Source organism: Pelophylax lessonae (assembly GCF_965119305.1).
Source record: "Pelophylax lessonae genome assembly, chromosome: 3".
In the NCBI taxonomy this organism is placed as follows: Eukaryota; Metazoa; Chordata; class Amphibia; order Anura; family Ranidae; genus Pelophylax; species Pelophylax lessonae.
The window spans coordinates 111,362,418-111,384,127 of NC_138770.1; the positions used below are offsets into that span (position 1 = coordinate 111,362,418).

Sequence of the window (21,710 nt, forward strand, 5' to 3'; positions counted from 1 at the left end):
CCCGTACTAAGCGGGGTCCCTCCTTTTTCTGCTCACAAGGGGAGCAAGAAAAAGGTAAGCCGTTCAGAGCTTCTGGAGGAGCTAAAAAGCATTGGGGCAAGCTCAAGGGCGATCACTCCGGTGCTGCTGACAAGTCCTCTTCAGCATGAAGGGGCGCCCTCACCCGTCTCAGAGGTGAGGGGGACAGCTGCGTTTCTTTCAGGAACCCTGGATTCCCTTAATTCAGGACAATTGGGTTTGCAAACTTGATTTGCTCCGGGTACAAGATCTAATTCTGATCCCGGCCAGGGGACAGGTTCTTTCAGTCAAATCTTCACCTGTCTCCGGACTGTTTTGCGGGAGGCTGTGCAAGATCTCCTGGCTCAAGGGGTGACTGTACCGGTTCCTCCACAGGTACGCTCTCAAGGTTTTTATTCAAACCTGTTCACAGTGCCCAGAAAGGAGGGCAAGGTGCGCCCAATCCTGGACCTCAAGTCTCTGAACCGCTTTGTGCGGGTGCAGAAGTTTCAAGTTGAGTCCATTCAGTTAGTGGTGGCATCATTAAATCAGGGGGATTTTCTAGCCTCCATTGATCTCAAAGATGCGTATCTCCACATAGACATATTCGAGGGACATCAGCGATTCCTCTGCTTTTGAAAGGAGCATTTTCAATTTGTGGCGTTACTCTTTTTGGTGTTACCTTGGCTCCCAGAGTTTTTACCAAAGTCCTAGCCCCTGTGCTGGCCTTGTTGCGCCGACGCGGCAACTCCATTGTGGGATATCTGAACGATCTCCTGTTGCGAGCAGTCTCGCATTCAGATCTGCTGGACAACGTCTCTATCAGCATTCAGACCCTCAGTTTAAAAAAAATCTGCCATGACGCCATCCGTGCTGGTCACTAATCTGGGGCTGATCCTCGACTCTGCCCTGGCAAGGGTCTTCCTTCCCTTGGACAAGCTTCAGACGTTGCAAAGGGCAGTCCGGTTTCTGATGGAGACCGATCAGTCCTACTTGCGGGCCTGCATGAGGGTTCTGGGTCTGATGGTTTTGACCTTCGAAGCAGTCCCGTTTGCTCAGTCTCACACGAGACAGTTGCAGAAAGATTTTGACGAAATTAAACTCCACGATCCACGGTCGTTGGACCTGAAGATTCGGTTGAGCCATTTCTCGAAGTTGGCTCTCTTGGTGGCTCCAGTCACCGGTCCTGTGCCAGGGCAAGTCCTTCCTGCCAGTGTTTTGGACGGTGTTCAACACGGATGCCAGCCTGTCAGGCTGGGGTGGAGTGCTGAGAAAGCTCTGTGCCCAGGGTACTTGGACGATGGGAGAGTCTTCCTTGCCGATCAATCTTCTTGGGCTGAGAGCGATCAAGCTGTGTCTGCTTCACTGAATGAGCCGGTTACGCGGCTCTACGGTTCGGGTCCATTCGGACAATGCCACGGCTGTGGCTTACATTAATCATCAAGGGGACACCGGGAGTTCCCTGGCGGCCAAGGAGATGGCTGAGATTCTAGTGTGGGCGGAACACCATGTTCCAGCTCTATCCGCAGTCCACATCCCGGGTGTGGAGAATTGGCAGGCGGATTACCTGAGTCATCAGGTGTTGGATCAGGGGGAATGGTCCTTTCATCCGGAGGTGTTTCGCATCCTGTTTGTCCGGTGGGGGATTCCGGAGGTGGATCTGTTTGCGTCTCGACTCAACAGGAAAGTTCAGAGGTTTGTGGCCATGTCTCGGGGTCCTCTGGCCGACGCCACAGACGCTCTGGTGGCTCCTTGGAATCAGCATCGCCTGATCTATGCCTTCCCTCCGCTCGTTCTCCTGCCGAGGTTTCTTCGCCGGGTGGTGATGGAAGGCATTCCGGTCATTCTGGTAGCACCAGACTGACCTCAGCCCTTGTACGCAGAGCTGGTAAAAATGGTCATGGAACCTCCATGGCGTCTTCCTCTGCGGGAAGATCTTCTATCTCAAGGACCGATCTTACATCCTGCTATACGGTCGCTGGCTTTAACCGCTTGGCTGTTGAAAGCAAGGTATTTAGGGATAGAGGTCTCTCTGATTCGTTGATTCCTACCCTTTTGAACTCTAGGAAGTCGACATCTAGGAAGATCTATCGTACGTGGAAATCATACATTTCATGGTGTGAATCGCTGCAGCTGCATCCTCGCTTGTTCTCTGTAGCTAGGGTTTTGGCCTTCTTACAAAAAGGGCTTGAGCAGCGCTTGGCATTGGGCACTATCATGGTTAGATGTCGGCCTTGGCTATTTACTTCCAACGTCCATTGGCCACTCATAGTCTGATTCGCACGTTCATTCAGGGGGTGCGTCATCTGGCTCCTCCAAGGAGATCCCCATTACCTCCGTGGGATCTTAATCTGGTTTTGTCTGTTCTTCAAAAGCCTCCTTTTGCAGCGACTTGGTCGTCTGTGCACACCTTTTCAAAATTTTACAAGGTGGATTTGTTGCCTTCTTCGGATGCCTCTTTTGGCCGCAAGGTTTTGCAGGCTGCTGTTTCATAAGAGAATGTTTTTTTGGTTATTCTCTTAGGGGTTTTTTTGCCTTGGTGAGCTCCGTTATTTGGTTGAGCTCCATTTTGCCCGGTTGGCTAGGTTTAGCCTCTTGGAGTTGACGTTACTATCTGGTTGCGTTTTCCCACCCTTCATGCCTATACTTTTTTGGGACGTCCCACTCAGCTCATGAAGATGAGGCTGCGTCTGTCAATGGACGATAGAGAAAAAATTGATTTTTAATTCATACTCACCTGTAAAATCCATTTCTTGAAGTACATCACGGGACACAGAGCCATAAATCATAACATATGGGTTATATAGGCCACCTATAGCTGAAGGACACTGGCAACCAATCAGAATTGATGACCCCCTATATAACCCCTCCCACACAGGAAATACCTCAGTTTTGTAGCAAGCAATAAAAGACCCCATAGAAGGGGGGAGGGACCTCTGTGTCCCGTGATGTACTTCAAGAAATGTACTTTACAGGTAAGTATGAATTAAAAATTAATTTTTCTTTTCGTACATCACGGGACACAGAGCCATAAATCCTAACATATGGGACGTCCCAAAGCAATGCATTTGAGGGGAGGGGGGCACCAAAAAATACCGCCATCTGACCCTTAACAGAAGGATTACTCCGCCGCCTGCAGTACACTGCGGCCAAAAGCAAACATCTCCTGGGTCCCAAACATCCACTCAATAGAAACGAGTGAATGTATGCAACGACGACCAGGTCACAGCCTTGCAAATCTGAGCCATAGAGGTTGATGGCGAGTTGCCCAAGAGGCACCTACTCCTCTGGTAGAATGTGCCTTTACAGGAAAAGGTGGAACCTTTCCTACTAAACCTAACGCCTGGGTAATAACCTGGCAAATCCAACAGGAAATCATAGATTTAGATGCTGCCAACCCCTTCCTGGGGCCTTCTGGCAGCACAAACAAGCTCTCGGTTTTACAAATATGAGCAGTTTCCTGTAGATAGTGAGGATTTTGAAAAAAAGAAGGTAGTATAATGTCCTTATTCAAATGAAAGGCGGACACTACCTTGGTCCAAAAATTTGGGTGAGGACGTAAAATCACCCTGTCTTGATAAAATATCAAGAATGGCTCTTTATAAGAAAGAGCTGCTAGTTCCGATACTCTTCTAGCCGAAGTTATTGCAATCAAAAGACCAGTTTCTTGGTCAGAAGAATCAGGGGAACCTGCCCCAGAGGTTCAAAAGGCTGTTTTTGCAAAACTGCCTACACCAAATTTAAGTCCCAAGGACACAAAGGTGGCTTTACTGGAGGAAGCAAACGCAATACTCCCCGGACGAAGGTTTGAACCAACGAATGGGAAGCGATTGGTTCCTGGAAAAAAAAAACGATAAAGCTGAAATCTGCCCTTTAATTGTGCTCAGGGCTAATTTCATATCTACCCCTGTTCGCAGGAAGGATAGAACTCTCCCGATTTATATGTGCGGGGATGCCATTTCCTGGCTTCACACCAGGCAATGTAGGATTTCCAGACCCTGTAGTAAATATTTCTAGAGACTGGCTTCCTGGTGTTTATCAGTGTATGAACTGCTGGGCCAGACACACCCTGCTCTTCCAGGATTAAGGCTTCAATAGCCAAGCCGTCAAATTCAGAGACTGTATAGCAGGGTTGAATATCGGACCTTAAGAGAGCAAGTCCGGATGCAGTGGAAGGACCCAGGGCCTTGACACTGCCAACCTCTGGATTTGTGCATACCAAATCCTCCTCGGCCAAGCCGGAGCTACCAAGATTACTGGTTTCCCCTCCAGCTGGATTCGGCGCAACAGATGCAATATCTTGGAAGCCGGCTGTTTGGGGCGTGGTTGCGTTACGTCTGACTCACCCGACCGGTTTCGTCATACGCTTGACGTCATCAGGGGCGTGACGCCCCCAACAGCCGGCTTCCAAGATACACTATACCGTTGGAGATGTTCGTTCGCTTCTGATGCGGTTTCTTCCAGCTTTACATGCCTTAGACATTCATCATAAATGTGAGTGTGATACCTGTTTTTAATACAATAAACGTTTTTATGCGGAGTTACGCTTGGTCCCTGTCTATACTTTCTTCCCTGTTTCTACCATGTGGATATCGTGTTTGAGTCAGTAAGGTGACACCCTGTGGCCATTCCTGGCATTACAAACAAGCTCATACAGGTTTACTCATTAGCTTGAGTGACCAACTCTTTCTGGTAAGCTGCCAACTTATTCAACTATTTGGTGATTTGCACATCGGTGTGCTTCTCATCCCTAAAAGTGCCGTGTGGATTTAATGATCTCTGTGACTTGTGGCTGATCCTCTTAAATTTCTACACTATATCACTATGGACTTTATTTGGATTTAAATATCCTCCGTTTTCACTTTCTATTGCACGGATTGTTTGATTCATGTGATATTTTTTAAGAATTGTTTGAACACATATGGCATATTTTTGGTGATATCACAATCACTGATGGTCTTGATTTGATTTTGAGTTTTATATGACCTTTAATGATTTGATTCTAATGGTATAATTTGGTGACATCACAATCACTATTTTTAGCGCAGCACATTCTTAAATTCCAATTGTACTTAGGTTTTTCTATGATTCCTTATGTGCAGCAGCTTATTTTTTTCTTTCCCTTTAATATTCAATAAGCAATCCTTAGCGCAGAAATTCCACCACCGCACCAGGCTCAAGTAATCTGCCTGCCAGTTCTCTATTCCTGGAATGAACACTGCTGTCAGGCATGGCACAAAGTTCTCTGCCCAGGACAGGATGATATCCACCTCTTTCTGGGCTGATAGACTCCTTGTGCCTCCATGATGGATGACATAAGCCACGGCCGTGGCATTGTCTGATTGCATCCTGACAGGGTGACCCCGAAGTCTGGGCGTCCAGAACTTCAGCGCCCGACTGACTGCATGAATTTCCAAAATGTTGATGGGGAGATGACTCTCTACCCAAGACCATTTCCCCTGGAAAGAGGCTTCCTCTAGAACCGCTACCCAGCCGGAGAGACTGGCATCCGTAGTCACCACCTTCCAGGTCACTGGAAGAAAGGATTTCCCCTTCTCCAGATTTCTGGTCAACAACCACCAATTCAGACTCTGTTGTACACTTGGTAGTAGAGATATGAGCCGGTCCAATGACTGAATTTTCACATTCTGTGCAGACAGAATGTTGTTCTGCAAGGGTTTGGCATGGAATCTTACTATAGACCGAACCTGATCCTTCAGGTCTGAGACCCTTCTTGCTGGCAAGAATATCTTTGCCTGCACCGTGTCGACAAGAAGCCCCAGGTATTCCTGACGCTGGACTGGCTGTAATGCTGACTTTACTAAGTTCAGTATCCAACCCAGCCGTTTAAAAAAAAAAAAAAATGTACAGTCTGGATATTTTGGCTTGGAGCTGACCCTGATCAATCTATTAATAGATCGTCCAGATATCCTATAATTGATATCCCTCGGGACCTTAGAACAGCCAATACTGGAGCTAGGATCTTTGTGAACACTCTTGGTGCTGTGGCCAACCCCAAGGGCAGGGCCACAAACTGGAAGTGATGGTTTCCAATCGCAAAACGCAGGAACCTTTGATGGGTCTGAAATATAGGCACATGAAGATATGCATCCTTGATGTCTATGGATGCTAGGAATTCTTCTCCCTGCAGGGAGAAAACGACTGAACGAATTGATTCCATACGGAAAGAACGAACGTTCAGAAATTGATTCAGGGTCTTGAGATCCAAAATAGGTCTCACATCCCGTTTGATTTGGGGATTACGAATAGGTTTGAGTAAAACCCCTTAAACCTTTCGTCTTCTGGAACCTCGGTTATCACCCTCTGAGCTCTCAGCTGGTCGAATGCCTGAAAGATAGCTTTTTTTAGGGGATCTGTTGGTATGCTTGACCGCACAAACCTAGGATGCGGGAACACCCGGAATTCCAGCTTGTATCCCTGTGAAATGGTGGAATTGTCTTGAATCAACCCCACCCATGCCCCTGAGAACCGCAGAAGCCGATCCCCCCCCCCCCCCCCCCCCCCCCACCTAGGTGAGTGGGGGCACCCCTTCACTGAGATGGCTTAGAGGAAGTCTTGGCTGGTCTCTGGGCCCAGGGCTTTTTCTGACCTTGCCCCGAGGGCTTGGGTCTGGATGCAGATGGTTGAGGCCGTCGCCACTGCCTGGAACTGGAAGTACTCGTATTATATGTGCTGGGGATCTTAAAGGAAGGATGCCTGCTCTTCCTCTTTACAGGTAGCAACGCACTCTTCCCCCACCGAGATCTTTTGGATATACTAATCCAGATCATCACCAAAAAGGTGTTCTCCTTTAAAGGGGAAGCTAGCCTGTCATTTTTTACATGGTAATTCCGCAGACCAGCTCTTTAACCACAGGCTATGCACTGTCATCAGCGCAGACTGTGACATTTGACTTATGGAGTCCGTAAGAGTATCTACTGCAAAACACAAAGTGCGAGGTAGATCTGACAGATCTTCCACAGACTCTCCTTGAGAAGGAACTGTCTTGGACACTCGCTTTATGCAGTCTTTCAAAGACTGACACACTCCTATGGCTGCTACTGCTGGTTGTACTGCAGAAACCGCAAAGGAGGCTTTCAATAAAGATTCCAACTTTTTATCCGCTGGATCTTTAAAAACCTGGGCATTATCCAAAGGACAGGTTAAATTATTGTTAACCGAAGAAATGGCTGCATTCCCAATGGGAATCTTCTATTTCTTAGAAAACCTATCCTCCATAGGATATAACAATGAAAACCTTTTAGGAGGAACAAACATCCTATCTGGATGATCCCAGTCATTATACACTTCTTGTTCAAAGAGTGGATGCATGGGAAATGGCCGAGGACTCTGAGGAGGGCGCAGTGAGCCAAGGGAGGAAAAAGAGTTTTCAGTTGACTCAAGGGGTAGGACTTTAAACTCAGCCCAGACCATATCAGCAAGAGACTGGATAAACAATCTGTGGAATTGAGATGCTGATAGAGATTCCTCTGACTCTTACTCCGGAAGCGGAAGTTTCAGCTTGACCTTCTATAGGTTCATCTTCAGCTACATCTTCTTCATATCCTCTGCCCAATCCTGCACTAATTCAGGCGACGGCTCGGGAGAGGGGGATCTAACCCGCTTCTTTCCTCCCTGTGGTGCTGCAATCATGTCCGCAATCCTACCCTCTAGGCTGGCTAATGCCGATGCCAAATCGTCCTTGGTAACATAGGTTGTGGCAGAAGTACACAAAGTAGCTACTATGCCTGACAACCGTAATAGCTCAGATTGGCTACTATGCCTGACAACCGTAATAGCTCAGATTGGCTATTTGCCTCTGGAATATCAGGAGGAGTAGACACAGTGGAAGCACGACTAGGGCCTTCAGGGCCTGATGGTGGCATCACAGTGCCTTTTCCACCTGCGCTCTCTCCAGGCCTTATTCGGGCAGACATTGCTTTATAGCAAAACAAACTTGAGGTACTACCTTTAAAGTGTACTCAAGGTCTGTGCTAAGCTTATACAGCCTAATGCACACAACACTGATTACCAAAGATACAGGACTTATTATTAGTGCCAGTAACATACACCCACAGTGACTTATGCAACCCAGCTGCTTCTGCTCGGTGTCCAATTTCAGCCAGGCAAAGGCTAGTGTCTTGGAAACCGTTCCTTGTAGAACGTGCCCTTTTATGCATGTGCGGCGTGGTGTTCGCGCGAACGTCAAACCGCGTTAGACCACGCCCACAACATGGCGATCGCCTATATTTAAATGCGGATTTTTCCCGTGCGCGAATGGGCGAACGCGATAGACACGCCGCACGCGATCCAGCAGAGGCAATCATGCAAACGCTTAAGTGCCAGTGCTAACCCAAATAAATGGGGGGGGGGAGAGCAGTTTAGGCTGAATCTTGTTTGCCACAGCCGAAGCTTCTCAGATAATCAGCACATGGTAAGAACACAGTGTAACAATATGCTTTAAACCTACTTTAAACACACTTTATACTCTGCATGAACCTCCTACAATGTCTAGCAGAGACGATCATGTGAACGCTTATGTGCCATGGCTAACACAAACAAATGGGGAGAAAGCAGTTTAGGCTGAAACTTGTTTGCCACAGCTGAAGCTTTTCAGATAATCAGCACAGGGTAAGAAATCCGTGTAATAATATGCTTTAAACATACTTTGCATAATCTGCTACAATGTGAATACAAGCAGTAATGCACATGGCACAAGTCTTTGTAATCTTAATAAAGGTAACAGTGCATAAAATATTTACAATTTTGCAATTTTTAACCTTTTTAAGGTTTTTTGTTGCTGTGTAAATATTTGAAATGGACTCACTAGTCCTGCCGCAGAAACTTCTATAAGCAAGATTCCAATCTTCACTCCTCACAGTGAGCATAGTCTAAAGACCTTCAAGGACAGGGTCCCCTATATAAGAGGGGCCACGACCTTGGACCTGTAGAGCACCCTGCACGGAGCGCCTTTGGGGTTTGGTATTCCAAGGTTCTGGATCCCAGGGTCCAGCACCTAAAAAAAGGACAGCGTGACAGACAAAACCTTGTATTTGCTTCCGGAGGCTTGGGTAACATCCTTTTAGTCCATTGACTGTTTTAGATGGATCCAATAGCTATCCCCTTAGATCATCTTTCTTCTTCTTTGAAACATAACAAACATGTGGAGCACCTCTCCACAGAGACCTTCACCTTTTAGACACTGGCAAAAAAACGGTACTTCCTGTGTGGGAGAGGTTATATAGGGGGTCATCAATTCTGATTGGTTGTCGGTCTCCTTCACCTATAGGTGGCCTATATAACCCGTCAGAGAAAAAGATTTTACGGTAAGATCTTACAAAAATCGTATTTTTTATTAGAAAAATGAAAAAATATTAATTACAGGGTTTAAATCTTTATAGGAAGATCCGCAGATCATTAGCAAATAGCAATAGGATTATCACTACATTATTGCTATTAAACATATTTCTATCAAGACAGCAAGGTTTTCTTTCTTAATTTCGAGCATTTTCATTGTAAACAAATATTTTTTTTTTTCCTCTTTTCCTTCCAGGTTGTTTTCAGGTTTTCAATCATGCGCGGTCTTGGTCACTCATTTTTTTACGGCAAATACTGTACTGATTAAATTATAATCGGCTGTTCTGTTATTATACGAGAACATTTTTCGTGCTTGTCCCTTCGGATAATTTTACATGAATGTTTGTAATCAGCTCTCGAAAGCTGTGTTCTAACGAATAGATTATCCAGCGAATGCATCAATTGTGCTCCTTTTTTGTCTGATTTTTCTCATTGCATGTACCAGTCATAACTTACATGGTGGTATTCCTTGTAGTCATCACCTCAAGTATCTGAACTGGCAGCCTTTTCTTGCAAGGAACCTTTTATGGTTTTGCATAGAGACACGGTTTTGGTGAGATCCAGAATTTCCTGCTTGCCTAAGGTAGTTTCTACCTTTCACCTAAACCAGGACATCATTCTTCCCCCTGTACCAGAGTACATTGACTTCTTGTTCCACTATCTGTAGGTGGCTCAGACACACCATCATTCAAGCTTTATATGGTGTCAAGGATTGGGTTCCACCCTCCCTGTTATGTGGTCAAGCAACTTTTTGCAGATTTACACTGCTACTACTAGATCTTCTGTTGACACTTTTCTCTAAGTTCTAACTGGTGGATGTAGTAGCCTCATCCGATGCCAAGTTTGGGCTTAGGGGTTCTTTGGGTGGCACTTTGAGCTGCAGTCGGTCCCCAGTTTTTGTTTTCTTGGTCTAAACACTATTGAACACCTTTGGGATGAATTGACACTAATTGTAAGCAAGGACTATTCATCCAATGTCCATATCTGACCGCATAAATATGCTTTTTGTTGAATAGGCACAAATCTCCACAGACCTATTTGAAAATCTTAAAAGCCTTCCAAGGAGACTGAAGGCAGTTTTAGCTTCAAACAGTGGTGGAGGAGCCTGACATTTATGGCCATAATGTATGTACGGGAAGTGCAACAAGCTCATTTTGGTGTGATGGTCGGGTTGTCAGATATCCACTCACTTTAACCACTTGCCGACTGCCACACGACTATTTACGTCGGCAGTCAGCCCCTCACAGGCAGAGTGACGTAGGGCTACGTCGCTAGCCTGCAAGGGTTTTGGGAGCGAGCGTGCGCCGCCGGATGAGCGCTCCCGCTCGGTCACGGACCCCCCCGCGCGGGTCTGCCGGGCACTTGCGGCGATCGTCCGTGACAGCGGGAGAAAGGCAGGCGGCTAGTGTAAACAAAGCTGCCTGTCAGTCTCCCCTGTGTATGAATGGTGATCAAATGGTTCTACTATGTAGGACCGTTGATCACTGTTCTTACACATCAAGCCACAGCCAATCACAGTTAGAAACACGCCCCTAGGGACACACTTAACTCCTCCCTCACAAAAAAGTTAACCCCTTCACTGCCAGTGTCATTTTTACAGTAACAGTGCATATGTATAGCACTGGTTACTGTAGTAATGTCACTGGTAACCCCAAAAATGTCAGCAAAGGGTCCGATCTGTCCGCCCCAATGTCGCAGTCCTGCAAAAAAAAAAAAAAAAAAAAATCTCAGAACGCCGCCATTACGCGTATAAAAAAAAACAAAAAAAAAAAATGACAAAAATCTTTCCCTTTGTTGGTAAACCCAATAACTTTTGTGCAAACCAATCAAAATACGCTTTTTGCGATTTTTTTTTTTTTTTTTTTTTTTTTTTTTTTTTTTTTTTTTTTTTTACCAAACATATGGTAAAAAAAAAAAAAATGGCCTAAAATGTTATATTTTGTTTTTTATATAAGAAAATATGAAAAATGTTATTTTTTGCAAAATTGACGCTCTTTTTTTGTTTGTAGCGCATGATCAAAGAATCGCACAGGTGATCAAATACCACCAAAAGAAAGCTTTGTGGGAATAAAAAGGACGCCAAATTCGGTGAAGTACAGCGTCGCATGACCGCGCAATTGTCCATTAAAGTCACGCAGTGCTGAATCGCAAAATAGGCCCTGGTCAGGAAGGGGGTAAAATCTTCCGGGGCTTAAGTGGTTAAGCCATGTAGTTTATATACACCTATGCATTGGTAGCATTATATGATGGTACACAGACAGGGGGTCTTAAGACATAGACAAACCAACCAGCATTAAGCATAACTATCACCGAATAATGCTTATTTTCATATGCTTTCTTTTTAAATCACTTGTGAAAAGAAACCCATTATGTCTGACCATCATTTTGCTTGACAGGATCAGATCTATTTGCTGTATACAGAGACATTCCAGCAATCATATCAAGCACAGAGAGCATAGTTGGGAGCGATGTCAGTGACCCATCAGTGGAAGGTAAACTATTAGGCTTAATATCTTATGTTTGTTGGGATTTCCCTAGGCTCCATATATGGATTTCTGCTATGTATGAAAGGTGAGGAGGACTTAAGAAACATGTCATATTGGCAATCATTTTGCTTCTGGTAACTTGCCAGCAACAGGAATGCAAAACAGACACCTCTTTTGCTCCTATCATTTAGTGACTGATATACTGCACAGTCTCACTTGTCAGTGATGGAACACCACCCTCTCTTTGCACTCTAAGGGCCAGTTCACACCATGAATCACACAAGAATGCACTGTGCTTTCCTTTGTAATTCACATGCACTGCAGGTGCAGTATGATTTCAGCCCATTTATTTGAAATTGCGCCGGACCACATGCACTACTTTAAAAAACAAACCAGATTGCATGGTGTACTACTGTACCATGTCATCTGATGCAGGCAACACAGTGCATTTGTGACTTGCGTTTGGACTGTTGATAAGTATTAACATTGACACCCGCTTCAGATCCTAACTGCAGTGTGTTTTCAATGTTCGTGGAATGCGGGTTTCTTGCACCACATTCTGGTGTAAACAGGCCTTTAGAAATCCTGTTGCTATTGATTTTCCATGTTTCTGGTTCTGTCAGTATGGAACTGTGTCTTTGCGGACATTTCTGGTGGGGTTAGTCTGGTACTGGGTTTTTCTTTGCAGATGTGTTAATGTCTCTACTAGTTACTAGTTGTTTCCATACAATAATGATTGTGTATCTTTAGGTATGTTACTGGTTGTGTCAGTATATTACTGATTGTGTCTCTGTAGACATGCTTTTCTGACGGTCAGTACTGTACTCCTTTTGCATCTGCAGACATTTTACTGGTTGTATTAGTACAGTACTGATTGTGTATCTGCAGAAAGCTTACTGGCTGTGTCCGTACTGTACTAATTCTATTTTTATTTTATATAGGCAATTCAGTTCTACAGTACATTTAACTTCTGCCTTAAAGCAGAGCTCCACCCAAAAGGCAAAGTTCCACCTTAAGCACTTCCCCCCTTGTCAAATTTGGCATGTCTTTTTTTTTTTTTTTGGGGGGGGTGGGGGGGTGGCTGGAGTGGGTACCTGGCTTTGACAGGTACCTGCTAGGTGATCCAAGTGGAAGTTCTCCTCTCCCCTTCCCTCCCTGCAGTCTTCTAGACTGCTGGACCATTCAGCAGGCGCAGCGCGACTCGCACGTGCGCAGTACGCATCTGGATGTGAAGCTGCAAGCTGGCAAGGAAGAGACGCGACACGTGAGTGTGTTTTTTTTAAAAGTCTGCAGCTACACTTTTTGTAGCTGACTTTAAAAAAAAAAACTACTGGAGCACCGCTTTAAGCCACTGCCTGTAAGCAGTTATTTCTCTGTAACTCAGTACTGAATACTTTTTTTTTTTTTCTTTAAAACACACACAAAAAAACCCCATCTTTATAGCTTTAAACAGCACATTGTAATAAATGACTACTTTTATCAAGGTATCCTGTAGCAGAAGCAGTGAATGCTCTGGTGGCTCAAAGGGATCAATATACCCTCCAAAAGTCCAAAGATCCAGATATATGGCTCCGTCGAATCAGTGCAGTTTGATCTTTGCCTTTCTCCCACTGAAGCTTCTTCCTCGTCTGCTACACGATCAAAATGAAGGACATTATTATAATCCTCATTGCTCTGGATTGGCTCAGGTTGATGTGATACACCATCCTGGAAGATGCTCCATGGGCTTTTTTAGATCATTAGGATCTTCTCTCTCTCTTAAGGACATATGCTCTCCTTCCTGCGTGTCTGGACCAGCATTTGGCTCCCGGCACTATTAAAGATCAGGTTTATGCCTTTTCTTTCTTATTTGAAGCCATTGGCCTCTCACTCCTTGATTAGGACCCTTGTACAGGGAGTCTCCCCTGTTTGTTCCCCATGTGACGGGATCTGAATCTGGTTCTCTGCACCTTAAAAAAATAAAAAATATTTGAAACCATTAAAGAGATTCCCTTTCTTCTCTCTATTACAACATTATACTACTTGTAGCCATCACCTCAAGTGTCTAAATTGGTGGCCTTTTCCTGCAAGGAATCTTTTGTAGTTTTGTATGGGGCCTCCAAGGAGTTGCCTTAATTGCAAGAATTTCCTCTCACTTTCTGTTTTTGGCTGTGGGACAGGCAGTGAAGGTAAATCTTCCCAATGGAACACACTATGTAAAAAAAAAAAAAAAAAATGAAAGGGATTATAACCCTATCTTGATCCAAAAAAAAGTTTTGTCTGTATGAGTTTATGGTGAGTACAAAATCCTAATTGTACAGTACAGGACACAGGGCTTGTATTCATTGATCATGAGTTATATGCAGACTTCCTTCAGGTGATTGAACACTGGAGAAAAAAACTTGCTAGAGTTGCCCATAATGCACGCTCCGTGTTTTTTGCTAGTGTCTTTGGGTGATGGACCTCTTCCCCTTTTTTCTTTTTAATCCATTCCTTTTTTTGACCTGATAACTCAAGCTCTGGCCCACTTCTTGGCTTTGAATTGGTACCCCTTGGTGTTTAACCATGGGGACCACACCCAGATCCCGCTGTGTAGGGTCAGTCTGTAATATTTGCTTTGGGCACTGTATCCTGCGTTCACCTTGACTTGAAGTGAAATGCGTTTAGTTAGCTGCAGGGTATGCTTATGGCTACAGGAATGATCAGACCTGGAACTCTGTCTTGATGGCACATTTTGTTTTTGAAAAATTTGTTTGTGACTTGCAATACATTTCGGAGCAGAGCCAGTGCTGACCTTATATTTGCATTAGAGATAGACCAATTATCAGCAACACCGATATACACTTTCCCTGATATATATCGGAATCTGCCTCTGAAGTTACCGAAATCGCCAATATTTTCGTGACATCATTGCGTATGTTGCGCTGCACACGTTCATCCTTCTAAGACTGCCTCTCACTCCTTAGACAGCCTCGTGTGCACCGTGCAGCCAGCTGCACTCCGGTCACTGTGCCAGCCATCCACCCACAGGCCCTGGCCTCAGCCACCCACCACAGGGTGCCAGCCATCCGACCCACAACAGAACAGGGTGCCAGGCCAGCATCCAGCCACCCACTTCACAACAGGGTGCCAGCAGCTAGCTACCCACCCCACAACAGGGTTCCAGCGAGCAAGCCAGCCACCCGCCACCGTGACCACACAGTGTTCCAGCAAGCCATCCACCCACAACAGGCTAGGGTGAGTGACCCCAAGCCAGCCACCCACACAACAGGGTGACCCCAAGCCAGCCACCCACCACAGTGTTCCAGCAACCCAGCCACCCACCACAGTGTTCCAGCAACCCAGCCACCCACCACAGTGTTCCAGCAAGCCAGCCACCCACCACAGTGTTCCAGCAAGCCAGCCACCCACCACAGTGTTCCAGCAAGCCAGCCACCCACCACAGTGTTCCAGCAAGCCAGCCACCCACCACAGTGTTCCAGCAAGCCAGCCACCCACCACAGTGTTCCAGCAAGCCAGCCACCCACCACAGTGTTCCAGCAAGCCAGCCACCCACAACAGTGTGACACAAAGCCAGCCACACTGCCAGGAGTCAGCCACCGACCCACAACAGGGTGCCAGCAAGCCACCCACACTGCCAGGCATCAGCCACCAACCCACAACAGGGTGCCAGCAAGCCTCCCACACTGCCAGGCGTCAGCCACCAACCCACACTGCCAGGCGTCAGCCACCAGCCCACAACAGGGTGTTAGCAAGCCACCTACACTGCCAGGCGTCAGCCACCAACCCACAAGGGTGCCAGCAAGCCACCCACACTGCCTGGCGCCAGCCACCGACTGACCCACAACAGGGTGCCACTGCCAGCAAGCCATTTTTTTATTTTTTTGTGTCTTTCAAATTGCAATGGAGATGGATGATGAGAGAAAAAGTAAGTGTGGTCTGGGACTATTTCTCGTCTCAACCTTCTCCAGGAAAAGCAGCAGTGTGCAACACATGCACAAACAATATAAGCATGTGATCAGTAACTGCAAAAAACAAAAATACGTCAAATCTTTGTGCCCATCTAAGAGTTCATCATATTGATTTATATCATGCAGCACAGAAAAAACAAAATGAATATCAATGTGATTTTGAAATACCTCCTCCAATATCCCAGACAACAATAAGATTTGTTTCTGAAAAAAAAAAAAAAACAGGTGTCACTCTCTAGATTCAAATGGAAAATTCCAACTGCTGGACAGAGTAATGACAGCGATGATTGTCACTGATAACCAGCCATTTACAATGATGTCTGACTAAGGATTTAAGCGGTTGAAGTCCATACTTGAGCCAAGCTACACACAGAAGAGTGAGAAGTATTATCGAACAGAAATGCTGGGAAAGATTCACCAAAAGATTGTTGACACAGTAAAGGCTATGCTTCAACCAGAGAATCCTGGCAACTCACTCTCATTCACGACTTACTGCTGGTCAGGACAAACAGAGTCAGAGTCACTAATGATTCTTACATGCCACTTCATTGACAGCGGATGGACAAAAAGGCAATTGGTGTTGAATACAAAAGTGATGCAAGGATCCCACACTGAGTATAGTAGAGAAATGTTTCTAGGCATGCTTGAAGACTGTCAATCAACAAAGACCGAGTGCTGCTTGTGCTACTTGAAGACAGTGGAGCAAACCTGTGGAAAGGAATGAGGATTGTTGATATGTCATACCTCAGTGTCATGGCACACAACACCCTCAAACTTTCAAATGATGGTCTGTCAAGCCAAAGAGCTTTGATATATGTTTTGAGAAGCATGAAGAGATTTAAAATGTTGTGCTTGCAAGTCTTTTGAATCCTCGATACAAGAATCATACTTTCTCTTACGTCCTCCGACAGTCGCCGCCTCTTCATATTCGTCACAATGGGGTATTAGACTTTGCTCCGAAGGAGTAGCTAGGCAACAGAATATGTTAACATTAAAGCTTTTAACATATCCCACCCACAGGGGGTGGTCCCCTCAGTCAATTCCCTCCTACTTCCTGCAACCATATCTCAGTTTCAATGTCTAGCTTGTCAGGAGTAGCTGGATCTCTCTATGCTGGGGCATTTTGCCTCAGCCTTTCTCTTCTTTTTTGATTTTTTGTTTGAGTTTTTTCTCTCTCTTTACTTAGCTGTTCTTTTTGTCAGCATTAGTTAGTTCTTCTGATGAAGAGGATTCGTTCGGGCTGGGTCTCGGGCTGATCCCCCCTGGTCGCAGGTCGTGGGTCAGTGGCTTCCCAGCCTGCCATCGAGCGTTCAGCCAGGTAACGCTCCTGGCACAGTGAACGACCCATCCCTGTTCGGTGCAGGGATGATTGGTGAGGTGGCTACCTCACTGGACGCTGTGCGGTTTCTTAACCCTGATTTTGTGCGTCCTGGATGCGACTCTCCCTGCCTCATGTGCAGCGGCTTGTTCGCTTGTGCGGGTTCCCCACGCCATTAAGAGGTAAGTGTATCTATGTGGGGACCTGTCTGTCGGGGGGGGGGTGTCAGTCTGGGACTGTGTAACCTGCCTCTGTTCACACTGTTTGTCTCCCTATCGCTCTGGCTGCATGCTGTGGGCTGCAGGGGGGGGCTGTGTGACACTGTCTGTGTCAGCCTGTGTACAGTGTGAAGGGCTGTGTGCTGTGGGGTATGTTTTTGTCATGTTTGGGGCACGATACAGCGATCGCTGCGGCGATCCGCCATGTTTTTTTACATGGGTGGTGTTATATGCATCACAGTAGTGGGGGAGCGGCGGTTTCGGCGCCAAACGGCGCCATTTTGCCTGCGCTCGCTCCAGCCGCATGTTTTCACTGCGGGCGGCCATTTTCTTGTAGCCTTCCATAGGCTTTAATAGAGCGCCCTGATTGCATCACTTCCTCTTTCCTGGGTGCACCGATCGAGGCGGCAGCAGCAGCAGGGGTCTCCTCAGGTTTTATCCTTCTGTTCCTTCCTATATCCATTGCCTGTGTTCAGTTTTATCCCTGTGGGGGTCTCATTGTGCTTGTGTGTGTGTGCGGTGGGCTGCGCTCGCCGTGCTTGTTAAAGGGGCAGTTAACCCTTTATTCTCCGGCATATTTTTTTGGGGCAAATGGATTCTCAGGAGGGCAAATTTCCTGCCACCTTGGTGGGAAGCCAGGGGACTGCTGTTTCCCCCCCAGGGGGGGGATTTAGCCGAAGTGGTGGCTAACCTTGCTGCTCAGGTGCAGATGCTGGTGGCTGCTCAATCCACTAAAAGACCCAGAGTTTCTATTTCCTCTGATTCTGAGGGTGAAGGTGATGGGGCTGCTATGGCTGGGGTCTCCTTATCAGGGTCCCGTTCCTCCCTGAATCTTGTGGGGTCCAAGGTGAAGGCTGAGGTTGAAGGGGTTGATAATTCTCCCCCTGGCTCGCCTGAAGAGCTTGCAATCATGGATAAATTGGTTGCTTCTATAAAACAAACGCTGCGTTTGCAGGATGAGCTGTGTCCTCCCGCTGCCTTGGCGGCTTATGGGACGCAGAAAAGACGCAAGACATCGCAGGTCTTTCCCTGCACTGATGATTTTCAGCGCGCTGTTAAGGAACAATGGCGCAATTTACGCAAACCTTTTGCTGTGTCAAGTAGGTTCAGGCTGCGTTCTCCTTTCACGCCTGCCACTGATGAACGATGGTGTGTGCCACCCCCGGTGAATCACGCCATTGCGGTTTTGAACAAATCCACTGCGATTCCTGCAGAGGATACCCCTGTGATCCGAGATGCCACGGATAGGAGAATGGAGTCTCTTGCCCGTCATACTTATTCTGTTACGGGTTCGATGCTTAAAGCTCTGTTTGCCTCTCTTATGGCAGCCCAGGCTGTCGCAAGTTGGACGCAGGTGCTTAGGCGCGTCCTAGTGGCTGATTCGGTCTCGCCGGCGACATTGGATATGGTGGATCAAATCCATCAGGGTGTCATGTACCTGTGTGATGCGGACTTGGACTTAGTGCCGTTGGCTGCACGTGTACAAAGCGTGGCGGTTTTGTCTCGCCGCCTGGTTTGGTTGAAGTGTTGGTCGGTGGACCAATCTTCGCGCAAGACCTTAGCCAATCTGCCTTATGATGGATCTCGCCTTTTTGGGGAGTCCTTGGATACGTTGATTAAGGGGATCACGGGCGGTAAGAGCACGCTCTTGCCCCATTCCCCCAAGGCTAAGGGGGCTCCTGGTAAGAAGCATACTAATTTTCGGCCTCCTCAGGGGTCCTTTCGTGCCTTTCGGTCGCACTACAAGGGCAAACCGTTCAAGGGTCAAGGCTCCCAAAAGAAGCCGTGGTCTGGTAAACAGAAGTCCGGTCAGTCCGGACCCTCTACCCATAACAGTGCAGCCTGAAGGGGCGCCCTCACCCAGTTCTGGGGTGGGGGGACGCTTGCTCTTTTTTCTTCAACCCTGGCTGGCTGTGTGCGGGACCGGTGGGTTCAGGAAATCGTTCGATCTGGCTACAAGATCGAGTTTCTCTCTCGGCCGGAGAGCAGATTCTTTCCCTCAATTCTTCAGCTGTCTCCGGAGCGTTTACGGGACCTGCACCTAGCGGTGCGGGACCTGAGGGCTCAGGGAGTGGTGGTTCCGGTGCCTCATCGGGACAGATTTCGGGGGTTTTATTCTAATCTGTTCACTGTGCCCAGAAAGGAGGGCAAGGTTCGTCCAATTCTGGACTTAAAGGCTTTGAACCGCTTTGTGTGGGTTCGCAAGTTCCGCATGGAATCCCTGCGGTCGTTGGTGGCTGCCCTGGTTCCGGGGGAATTCATGGCCTCCATCGATCTGAAGGATGCATACCTTCACATCCCGATTTTCGAGGGTCACCAGAGGTTCCTTCGATTCGCCATTGCGGAGGATCATTACCAATTCGTGGCGTTGCCCTTTGGTCTCGCCTCGGCTCCTCGGGTTTTCACCAAGGTGCTTGCTCCCATTCTGGCTTTGTTGAGAGCTCAGGGCATCTCTGTCCTGGGGTATCTGGACGACATTCTGGTTCGGTCTGCGTCCAGCAAGGGTCTGGAAAAGGACCTGTCCGTCACGATGCAAACTCTACAGGAGTTTGGTTGGACGATAAATTTTCCAAAGTCGACGCTGAGTCCGTCGGTTCGTCTTCCCTACCTGGGAATGATCCTGGACTCGATCCAGGCGAAGGTCTTCCTGCCGGAAGACAAGCTCAGGACTCTTCAGGAGGAAGTCAGGTCCCTCAGGGACAGTCCGTGCTCGTCCCTCCGGACGTGCATGAGATGTCTGGGATTGATGGTCTCGGCTTTCGAGGCGATTCCCTTCGCCCAGTTTCACACGCGGGGTCTCCAGGCGGAGATCCTGTCCAAGTGGGACGGGCGACCCCAATCTCTGGATCTTCTACTTTCGTTGAGCTTTCGCACCAGAAGGGATCTTCTGTGGTGGCTCCAGTCCCCGATGATATCGGAGGGCAAGTCCTTTCGTCCTATCTCATGGACAGTGATCACCACGGATGCCAGCCTGTCGGGCTGGGGTGGTGTTCTGGGCGTTCTGTCCGCCCAGGGAACTTGGTCGGAGGGGGAGTCCTCCCTTCCGATCAACATTCTGGAATTGCGTGCGATAAATCTCTGCCTTCGTCGCTGGACGGACCGACTGCAGGGCTGTCCGGTTCGGGTGCAGACGGACAATGCCACGGCGGTGGCCTACATCAACCACCAAGGGGGCACCAGGAGTGCCCGAGCGGCTCGGGAAGTGGCCGACATTCTGTCTTGGGCCGAGACTCATGTCCCGGCGATAACGGCAGTTCACATTCCGGGGGTGGAGAACTGGCAGGCGGACTATCTGAGTCGCCAGACCCTGGATCAGGGGGAATGGTCTCTCCACCCGGCTGTCTTTCAGATGTTGTGCGCGAAGTGGGGTCTTCCAGATGTGGACCTGTTCGCGTCTCGTCTGAACAACAAGGTGAGAAGGTTCGTGGCAAGGACGCGCGACCCTCGGGCAGATGTATCAGACGCGTTGGTAGCCCCGTGGCATCAGTACAGACTGATGTATGCATTTCCACCGATTCAATTGCTGTCCAGGTTCCTCCGCAGGTTGCACTCGGAACGCAGCACGGTGATTCTTGTGGCACCGGACTGGCCTCGCCGGTCCTGGTACGCAGACCTCGTGAATCTGGCGGTCGACGCCCCATGGCGTCTACCTCTTTCGAGACGATCTCCTGTCTCAGGGCCCGATATTCCATCCTGCTTTACAGTCGCTGGCTTTGACGGCCTGGCTGTTGAGACCGAGGTCCTGAAGGATAGGGGTCTCTCCCCTGAGGTCATTCACACTTTGATCAATGCGAGGAAACCTTCCTCAGGGAAGGTCTATTACCGTACTTGGAAGGCCTATTTTGCCTGGTGTGAGTCCAGGGGGTTTTCACCTCGCACGTACTCGGTTTCTCGAGTGTTGTCCTTCCTTCAAACGGGTGTCGACCAGCGTTTGGCGCTGGCTACGGTCAAGGGTCAGGTGTCTGCGCTGGCTGTTCTTTTTCAACGTCCTGTGGCTTCTAACTCCTTAGTTGCCACTTTTGTTCAAGGAGTGCGGCATCTGCCTCCTTGGGACTTGAATCTCGTTCTATCTGTGTTACAACGTGCTCCTTTTGAACAGATCAGGGAGATCTCGTTGTCTATGTTGTCCAAAAAGGTCGCCTTTTTGGTAGCGATCACTTCGGCTCGCAGAGTGTCGGAGCTGGCGGCTTTGTCCTGCAAGTCTCCGTATCTGGCCATCCACTTGGATAAGGTGGTCTTGCGACCTAATCCTTCTTTTCTTCCGAAGCGAGTTTCGGAATTCCATCTCAATGAGGATATTGTCTTACCTTCGCTGTGCGCGAAGCCTAAACATCCGAAGGAGGTGAGGTTGCACTCTTTGGATGTTGTTCGAGCGATAAGGGTT

At 47.7% G+C, this 21,710-nt stretch overlaps 1 protein-coding gene across 1 annotated transcript in view; it reads left to right on the forward strand.

Annotated features, from left to right (window-relative positions):
• The window catches only part of TDRD6 (tudor domain containing 6), a gene marked incomplete at both ends in the record, with an annotated part of 144,079 nt that overhangs the window by 115,139 nt on the left and 7,230 nt on the right, over nucleotides 1-21,710 (forward strand). The window contains one exon of the mRNA XM_082250791.1: nucleotides 11,751-11,846. Coding sequence (XP_082106917.1) covers nucleotides 11,751-11,846 — 96 coding nt within the window. The remainder of the gene's footprint in view (nucleotides 1-11,750; nucleotides 11,847-21,710) is intronic.